Here is a 9642-nt window from a genome sequence, read left to right on the forward strand (position 1 = left end):
GCGTGTGTGCGTGTGTGCCAGAGAGGCGCTGCAATTGCAGGAGGGAGGATAGGGGGGAGGGAGGGGAGAAAGAGGTGACGGGTCTGGTGGCAACCCGTCTGGCGAGGGATCGTCATGAGTGCCGGCACTCGCGGTCACTGGTCGCCACTTCGACCAGCGGCCCGACTTGTGAGCGGGGTGAGCCGGGGGACGGGGGGGCGGGGGGGGGGGAGCCAGCGGGATGGCTGCCATGCAGCACTGGCATGCGCTCGGTCTCTGCTCAGATTGCTTGATTCCTCCCGGACGGGCATGTCTGTGCACGGCGGAGAATGACACGCGAGCTTCGTGCATCGCCCGGGCCGGGATGGGGGAGGGGGGGTTACGGCCTCCCGGGCAAGGCAAGGACACGGAATTCCACCCGCAGCCCTTGCTTGGGCGTGGTGGCGCACTTCTAGACCATCGCGGCCAGCGAAAAATCCCGACCCCATGTTCGGTTGCGATTCCCCCCCCCCCCCCCCAATGCTTTTCACTACCCACTTCAGGGGTTCCCCCTGCCGAGGAAAAAAAAGGAAGGGTAAAAAAGGGGCCAGGGAAGGGGGCCGCGCGAGTGCAGGCGCAGGCGCGCCAGCGTGGGCCAGGCCCGGAGACAGCCGGCGGCCAGGGAGCCAGGTTCTTGGGGAAAAGAAAAAGGCCAGACCCCCGCTCGATGTCAGGCCGCGGAGTTGTCCGCTGGCTCATCAGAGTGGAGCGCGGGAACGCCCCTCGTGGGCGCACTTGCGCGACGGCGTGAAAAGGCCAACATCTCCCCCGTTCCCCGGGACCCGGCCCGGGCATCACATGGGAATCACGCCGCCATGACTCTAAATTGAGTTTATTAAATGGCCGCCACTTAAACGCCCTGTGCATGGGCACCCCTCGCATCCCGCACCCTCCCCCCGCCCGCCGAGAAAGGCCCACGGACGTCCTCCTCTGGCGCCGGGCACGCCCCGGGGCTGTTCCCGCAGGAAGGGGGCGGCCAGCGCGCTTCGGGGGGATTTTCACGCCGGGGCAAGCGGGTGGTATATTTCGCGCGCGCGCGCGCGCAACTACGATGTGTGCCGCCGCATGAAGCAGCCCGCGTTTTGGGGCGTGCGGTGACGGCGCCCGCCCCGGCTACGCCCCTCTCGCCTTTCGCCCGGGAGGGGGGGAGGGGCAGGCCCGTTCTGCGAGGGCTCCCCCCCCCTCCTGGGGGAGTGTGCCCCGGCCAGTTGATGGCCGGTGGTTCGCGCCGGATCCCTCCCTCCGACCGGAGCCAGGGGCGTGCGAGGCCCGAGGGGCATATGTGTGGGGCCCACTAAAACGACGGCCGGGGGAGGGGGCGGCGCGGCCGGCCGGCCCCTCGGCGTTGGGGGGTCCACCGGCGCGAGGGCATCCCCGGTGAGCGACGCCGCCGGGGATCGCGGCGGGCCCCGGGGCGATGGACCCCGCACGGTTCCCATACCGCCAAGGCGGTCGCGCGACAACTCCCCCCCCCCCCCCTGGGCATCGATCAGCGCGGGCAGGCTCGTGTTTGCTCCTACGCGCAGGGCCCCCTCGTGCTGAGGCCGCATGTCCGTTGGCATCTTCGCGCCTTGTTGGCCGGCCTCGGTCGCGAGGGCGGGGGAGGGAACCGCCACGGCCGGGAGCAGCTCCCGCCCCTGTCCTCTCATGCCCACAGTCGCCGGGGTCGTCGGACAACTGGGGCTCGACCCCCAGGGGCTCGGGCCGGTTCTCCGCCCGCCCCCGATCGGGAGCCCGGCCCAAGGCGCGTGCCCGTCTCCCGGCCCAGACTGGCTCTTGTGTATGCGCATGCCCTTCGGTCGGAGCGCCGTGCTGCTCCCCTTTTCACAAGCTCCATCCCCGCCCCCCCGGCCGGCCGATGGTCAAAAGCAGGCGAGTGCGCTCGCGAACGGCGGCCCGGGCGATCTGGAGATTGCCCCTCGGGAGCGCGCGTTGTTTTCCCCCGCCCCTCGCCTGGTCCCCGTGCCGGTGGCCCCTCCCCCCTCCGGGCGCCTCACCCCAAAAGCCCACGGGCTCCCCGGTGGCCTGGCACATCCTGGCCCGATACACCTCCCTCCCCTGCCCCGTATCACTGCTGCTCCTTCTCCTCCTTCCCCTCCACCTCTATCCTCCCTTTCCTCTCGGCTCTTTCCCGCCTCCCCCCCCCCCCCCCCCCCCCCCCCCCCTTCCGGCCACTGGCGATGTCGCATCCTCCCCAGCGGCGCCGGCGCGCGGCTCGACCGCCTGGCGCGGCCCTGCCCCCCGGCTACTTGCTCCAGTTCCTGGCACTGCTGGCGGCGCTGTTCCTGCCGGCCGCGCCGCGGTCGTTGGCCACCTGTGCCGATCAGATGCTGGCCGCCATGCCGGGAGTACTGCAGCTGGAGTCCACCCTGGCCAGCGAAAGTCGCGCGCTCCTGCGCAACCCCATCCCCCTGGCGAGCATGGCTCTCGAGGAGTTTGGCGCCTTCTCCGGGGCCAACTCCTTCGACGGATCGGTGCTTGAGGAAAGCCTTTCGTTCCTCCTCGGGCAGACCGTTCAAGAGCACTTCCCCGAGGTGCGGTACGGGCATTGCATGGCGTCGAGTCTCCCCAAGGCACACGGGGGTCGGATGAGTCGGGGCCATCCCCACTCGCGGCGGCTGCCCCAGTTGCCCGGGCAATCCCTCGCCTATCCGCTGGTGGTCACCGAGGGGGGGCTCATGTGGGCTGAGCATGTGTTTTCCCTGGACCAGCCGGTGACCGAGGTCCTGCTGGCCACGGCCACCGATCCCGAGGGGCTCTTTGCCCTGGTTCGACATGGGCAAAATGCCTACTCGTTGGTCACCCAGTCGGGCACCTGGGAGTACCAGCCACCTCCGGCGGCGGCGGCCGGCTCGATTGTCAGTGCCCAGGCCGGCGTCCAGCGCCAGGGGTACATCCACTGGTCGAGCAACAAAGTGGACACGCTCCGTCTGGTCGACGGCCAGATCGACTTTGCTCCTCTGCTGCGAGAGTCCCTCTGCCTTGTGCGCGGCATGGCCGCCACGCGCTTGGTGACGTCGGCCCCGGTTGCCGGCGGCCCGCCGGCGGCCGGTGGCCACCGCGAGGATCTCCTGGTCCTGCTGGAGGACTCGAGCCTGGTTCTGTTGCTGGGCGTCGGCCTGAATGATGGAAGCAACCTGGGCGACGCGCAGGTGGCCGGGGTTTTCACCCTGCCCAGTGGCGTCCCGGCCGGCGGGCGCCTGGTCACGGCCCCCTCGTACGCCAACAGCCACGCGGTCGGGTGGTTTCTCTATCAGCGCGGCTCGGACTTCTGGCAAGTGGCCATCGGCCCGGACCATGCGCTGACCTGGACGCCGCTGGGGCTGCCGGTGACTTCCGGCAGCTGGGACACCCTGCGGCCGTTCTATCATCGCCAGCTCCTCCGCTGGGTGCTGGCCACCAGCCAGCACTTGATGCTGACGGCCGAGGAGTTCGAATGCGGCCGGGACCCCACCATTCGATGCCACCCCGACATTTCGGACGACGGGTGGGAGTGCCTTGCCTCGCGGTATGTGTCGCCGCTTTTGCAGCCGGGGCACCTTTGTGGGGGTTGTGCGCCGGGGTTCCGCCTGGCCGCGGCCCCGGCAGGCAAGCGTACGTGCGGGTCTTCATGCGCCGGGCCTTTGCTTGGGTATGGGGGCCGTCATGCGTGGCATTCCTCCCCCCCCCCTCCCCCTGGGGCGTGCCATCCTCCGGCCGGTGGGAGCGGGCCCCTGGCTGGCCACTTGCTGGGGTGCTCTCGGGCATTCCTCGCCCGGTCGAGGGCCTCGGGTGTCGCACCCGCGCACCCGCGGCCGCACGCACCTGGCCACGCGATCTCATACCCCCAGGCTCTCTCTCCCCCTTTCGCCCTTTCCTTCTCGCCCTCCCCCCGGCCATCCACCCACACAAGGGTGCCTGTCCAACTCCGCTCACACCTACACATCCCCCCCCCCCACACACACGGCGATAGTCCGCGCCTGTGTCCCGTGCATGGAGAATTGCCAAGTGTGCACCGAAAGCCACTGCCTTGTTTGCAATGACGGATACCGCCTGCTCCCCGGCACGGCGGGCGGCTTTTGCGTCGGCTCATGCGCCCAGCCGCTGGAGAACGGCCAGAAAATGTGCCACGAGCACTCGCCCGGGCATGCCCACATCACCACCGTGTCGCTCTCCGGACTCGGTCCCTCGTTCGCATTCCTGGCCTCCACCTTTCTGGAGGTCGATGCCAATGGGCAGGCCCACCTGCCGACGGCCGCCGGCATGGCCACCGCCCGGCGGAACTACCTGTTCATGTCGGATGACAGTAAGGCCTGGTGGGTCGCAGCCGCCCAGGTGGATGCGCTGGTGGAGCCGCCGCTGGAAACGTCCCTCCAGCTGGCCGGGCCCCCCTGGGCCATGCTGCCCTTCAAGCTCCTCATCGAGCTGGGGCCGTTCCTGCTGCCGGATCCGGCCCTGGGCGGCCTCCTGGTGCCGCACTTCGTGGCCTTCGCCTGCAATGACAAAATGAGCCACCTGGTGTACCGGTGCGATGCGAGCCAAAATCCCCCGCCCATGGATGGGGCCCCCGCCTGCAGGGCGGCCATCCATCGGACGGACACCAGTACCATGTGCTCGGCCCTGCGCCCGGTGGACCGGCGCCATGTCATGCTCTTCGGTGCCGGTGGGTTTCACTTGCTCCGGGTGTCCCTCCCACCGCCGGGGGCCCCGGGCGCGGGGCCGGTGGTGTCCATGGTCCAGGTGGCGTGGGCCCAGATGGCCATGGGCATCGCCGGGGCGCCGCCCTTTGCCCAGGCGCCGGTGGCCCCGATGGCCGACGACTGGCTGCTCGTGCTGGACCGCGGCACCACGCCGGCCCTCCTGTCCATGGACTTGGTCCTGTCCGGGGACAGCCGCGTGGCGGCCACCATGCCGGCGGCCGGGCCGGCTGTGCCGTCGGCCGGGGGCATCGTCGTCACGCTGGAGACCGGCCGGGCCGGGGCCCCGATCGAGACATTCATTTGCGGGCGCCACGAGAGCACCGGCCAGTGGCTGGCCATGCACTCGCCGCAGGGCGCCGCCACGCACGGCCGCCTGCATGACCAATCCTTCGCGCACTATGAGCTCGGCATCCTGGCCGGCTCGGGGCCTTCCTCGCCGATGTTTTTGCCGCTGCGCCTGCGCTCCGGGCGCTTCCCCGCGGCCCTGCTGATGATCAGCGAGCAGCAGATCGGCGTGGCCGTGCTGGAATGCCCCACGGCCGATGCGGGCCAGCCATGCCGCTTGGGAAAGGCCCAGCTGATGGCCTCCCCCGTGGGCGCAAACCTCGGCAGGCCCAGCATCTCGGCGGCCATTGTTCCCCTGGCGGCCACGGGGCCCGGGCCCGGGCCCGGCGAGGCGCCCACCACCGAAGTCAGCACCTTCCTCCTGTCGGTGGCCCCGAGCCTGTCGTCCTTCTACCTGCTGCATGTGGAGACGTATGACTGCCGGCCGGGCTCCTTCGGGCCCACGTGCAGCGCTTGCCATCCCCTCTGCGCCCGGTGCTCCGGGCCCAGCCCCGGCCAGTGCACGGAATGTTGGCTGGCCACGCCCGAGGCGCCGCAAGAGTGCCTGTCCCGTTGCCCATACGGGCGCGTGGCCACCACCAAGCCGGGCGTGTGTCGGCCCTGCTCGGGGCCCTGTCTTGACTGTGCCTTTTCCCCAGACCACGGCTTCGCCCTGTGCACTGTCTGCCAATCCGACCACTACCTGGAGCTGGTCACCTATTTGACCGACGAGATGACGGGCCTGCCGCTGCCATCCGGCACGTGCGTCAGCTGCCATCCATCCTGCCAGACGTGCCTCGGCCCGGGCATGAACGCCTGTGAATCCTGCCCCGGGGGGATGGTCCTGTTTTATGGGGCCTGCCTGGCGGAGTGCGAGAGGGGCTTCTGGGACCGGGCCGGCGTGTGCCAGCCCTGCGCGAATGGCTGCGCGCATTGCCAGGACGCCAGCACCTGCCTGCAATGCAAGGATGGCTTCTTCCGCGGCTCGGACGGTGTCTGCCTGGCCTGTGACCCGTCGTGCGAGCTTTGCGATGCCGCCGGCGCCTGCCTCGCCTGCCGGCCGGGGCTGGTGTTCCTGGAGGCGGACCCCAGCCAGCCGGGCCTTTGTGGCAGTGTCTGCGCGGCTGGGGACTTCCGCCCGGTCGAGCCCCGGCGCTGTGCCCGGTGCGGCGACTCGTGCGCCCTTTGCACCGGCGGCGCGGACAATTGCACGGTGTGCGCCACCGGGCACCGGTGGGCCAGCGGCGGCACCGGGCCCGGGGCCTGTGTCGGCTGCCGGGCTGGCTGTGCCGTGTGCACGGCCACCCGGTGCCTGGGCTGCCGCCAGGGTCTCTGGCTGACCCCCGGCGGTGAGTGCATGGACGCGTGTCCGCCCGGGTGGTTTGCCGACGCCGGCACCGTCGATGGGACTGGCGCCGGCGGGGGCGAGTGCCAGATGTGCGATGTCGAGTGTGCCGAATGTGACCAGTCGGCCGGGCACTGCACCGCGTGCGCCCCGGGGCTGGACCTCGTCACCGACGGGGCCGGGACCACTTGCCGGTCGGGCTGCGCGCCCGGGGAGTACCGCGACCCGGTCAGCCTCGCGTGCCTTCCCTGTCATGCGGCCTGCGCCGAGTGCAATGGCCCCACCGACCGGGACTGCTGGAGTTGCGCCGGGCCGGAGGATGTCCTCCAGGGAGGCGCGTGCGTGCAGACATGCGCCGATCGCCATGTGGCCCTGGCCCAGCGGTGCCTCCCCTGCCATGCCTCGTGCGATGCCTGTGCCGGCACCCGGTCGTCCGAGTGCACGGTCTGCGGGGCGGACCTGCGCTCGCTGCCGGCGCTGGAGGACGCCACCACCGGGCGCCGGTGCGTGCCCGCCTGCCCGGTGGGCCACGCCACCACGGACACCGGGTGCCGGGCGTGCGCGGCCAACTGCGCCCAGTGCTCCGGTGGCGGCCCGTGCGACCAGTGCGCGCGTGGCTGGCTGCTGGACATGCAGGCCAGCGCGACGGACGTCTGCGTGCACACCTGCCCCGCATTGACCTTCCCCTTCGGCGGGGCCTGCTCCGTGTGCCATGGCTCGTGCGGGACGTGCTTCGGCCCGGGGCCGGACCAGTGCCTTTCCTGCACGGCGGGCACGCCATTGATGTGGGCCGGCCAGTGTGTGGCCGCCTGCCCGGCCGGTGCCTTCCGCCTGCCCGGGGAGAATGCCTGTGCCGGCTGCGACGCCCAGTGCGCCTCATGTGCCAATGGCCAGAGCACCGGCTGCACTGGCTGCCCCAGCGGGGGGCTGCTGCTCCCGTCGACGCCGGCCAGCTCGACCGGGCGGTGCATGGCCTCCTGCCCGGAGAGGCACTTCGCCCAGGCCGACCACCCGTCCGGGCCCCGGTGCGTGCCGTGCCACGCGTCGTGCGCCTCGTGCGCCGGGCCGGGGGCCAGCCAGTGTCTCGGCTGTCCCGAAGGTGCCCTGCTCCATCAGGACCACTGCCGGGCCGACTGCCCGCCAGGCTTCTTCGGGTGCCACCCGGCCCGCCAGTGCCGGGCCTGTCCGGACGGCTGCACCGCGTGCGAGCCCTTCGATGGGACGTCATGCGCATCCATGTGCACCGCCTGCGAGGACGGCCGTTTCTTGACCGCAGAGGGTCGGTGTGAGGTCTCCTGCCCGGCTGGGCAGTTCCGCCAGCCGGGCGGCCAGCTGTGCGGCCCCTGCCATGCCGACTGCCGGACATGCGAAGCATCGGCCGAGCGCTGCACCTCCTGCCCGGCGGCCGGGTGGCTGGACTACGAGTCGCGGGTTTGCCTGCAGGCCGGCTGCCCGGCGGTCTTTGCGGCGGTCACCCGGCCGGCCGACCCGGCCGGGCCTGGGCCTGACCGGGTGTGCCTGCCCTGCCCGGAGCACTGCGAGGTCTGCACGGGCGCCGCCGATGCCGAGCTGCCGGCCGGGGCGCCTGCTTGCCGGCTGCCGGCGGCCGATGGCCCCCTCTCGTGCACCCTTGTGGCCGGGTGCGACCGGTGCGTGTCCGGGCGCCTGCTGCACCGGGAGCCCGGAGCCCCGGCCAGGTGCGTTCTGGAGTGCCCGCCGGGCTTCTTCGCCGACCAGGAGGCCGCGGCCTCGGGCATCCCGGCATGCATGGCCTGCCTGAAGGGGTGTGCGGCCTGTGACGGTCCCCTGGCATCGGACTGCCTCGAATGGTCTGGCCTCTCGCCTGGCACTCGCCTGGGTATGTTCCCCCCTGTGACGTTGGCTGGCTTCCCGCTCGCGCCCTGACCAGCCGGCTGTTCGCCCCGACGTGCTTCTTTTTTCCTTTCGCCCGCGCGGCCACAGCCATCGGCCTTGGGCTTGGGCTTGGGCTGCTGCTGCTGCTGCTGGTCCTTCTGGGCGTGGGTTTGGCACTGGTGTTCTTCCTCCGGCGGCGACGCAATGTCAAGGGCCAGGTACGATGCGCTCGCGGGACGCGCCGGGGCGTGGGACGTCCTCCCCTCTTCTCTGGACTGACCGGTCGCTGGCCCGCATCGCGCGGCCCACCTGCTTCCTCGTGTCCTCTCCCCCGGCCCCAGGCCGAGGACGATGCCGGTGCGCCACTGCCTCTTCGCCTTGCGCACACCTCCCTGCCTGTGCCCATACAGCCCCGCCGGCCGTGCTGACGCCCCCCCCCCCCCCCCCTCTTCCCCTGGCCACCACCATCGCACGTGCGCCCGCCCGCCCGCCCGCCCGTCTGGATACACCCCCCCCCCTTGCCGAAGATGCCACGGTTCTCAATACGATTGTCGGTGCGTCGAACGACAGAAGCCCCCCTGGACGCCGTCGCCATTGCGCCATCCTGACCGCCGCCCGCCTGTCGAGCCAGAGCTCTCCCTCCCGGGCTCGATCCTGGTGAGCCTGGAAACGGACTTCATGCCGGTGGACGGCCACAGCGACCTCGGCACCGGGACCCAGGCGGCGGTGTACGCGGCGCGGGCCATCGGCGCCGGGACCGCCGACCGCCTGGGCTGCCCGCCGACCGTGGCCATCAAGCGCCTGAAGGAGGGCGCCGCGCGCAGCACCACCCAGATGGCCCTCTTCCAGAATGAGGTGGCCCTGATGTGGCTGCTGCGCGATGTGCCGAATGTCGTGCGGCTGTACGGGTACAGCGATGCCCCGCCGGCCATCGCGATGGAGCGCTATCAGACGGACCTGTCGACGCTCCTCCATTCGGAGATCCCCCTCGGCACGGGGGCGCTTCTGCACATCATCCACGAGTGGGGTACGCTGGCGCGGCTTGCCGGCCCGGAGCTTCTCGGCCGGCTGCCCCCGGGGCTTGGCACTCTTCTTTTTTCTTTTTTTTTTCCCTTTTTGGCTCCCCACCCCCCGGCGCAAGTGCCCGCACTCACCGCCTCCCGGCGTCAGCATGCGGCCTGGAGGCCATGCACGCGCAGGGCATTGCCCACTGCGACTTGAAGCCGGGCAATGTGTTTGTCACGCGGCGCGCGGATGGCGCCTGGCATGCGGCCCTCGGCGACCTGGGGACCAGCCGTAACCTCTCCGAGCGGCGGTCCAACGCCCTGACCGCCGCGCCGCCGGCGCTCAATGCCCTGACCGCACGCTACGCTTCCCCCGAGGTGCGATCTGGCCCGCGCCCCGCGCCCCGCGCCGTCGGCC

The 9642-nt window shown here is 71.3% G+C and overlaps 1 protein-coding gene across 1 annotated transcript in view; it reads left to right on the forward strand.

Moving 5' to 3' along the window:
- Window positions 1–2198: 2198 nt before the first annotated feature.
- Window positions 2199–9642, forward strand: part of H696_01925 (serine/threonine protein kinase) — a gene marked incomplete at both ends in the record, with an annotated part of 7818 nt that continues 374 nt past the window's right edge. Inside the window, 7 exons of the mRNA XM_009495826.1 lie at window positions 2199–3612; window positions 3971–8224; window positions 8329–8438; window positions 8562–8577; window positions 8748–8774; window positions 8852–9247; window positions 9391–9602. Coding sequence (XP_009494101.1) covers window positions 2199–3612; window positions 3971–8224; window positions 8329–8438; window positions 8562–8577; window positions 8748–8774; window positions 8852–9247; window positions 9391–9602 — 6429 coding nt within the window. The remainder of the gene's footprint in view (window positions 3613–3970; window positions 8225–8328; window positions 8439–8561; window positions 8578–8747; window positions 8775–8851; window positions 9248–9390; window positions 9603–9642) is intronic.

The sequence above is a fragment of the Fonticula alba genome (genome assembly GCF_000388065.1).
Source record: "Fonticula alba strain ATCC 38817 unplaced genomic scaffold supercont2.3, whole genome shotgun sequence".
NCBI classification, from domain to species: Eukaryota; order Rotosphaerida; family Fonticulaceae; genus Fonticula; species Fonticula alba.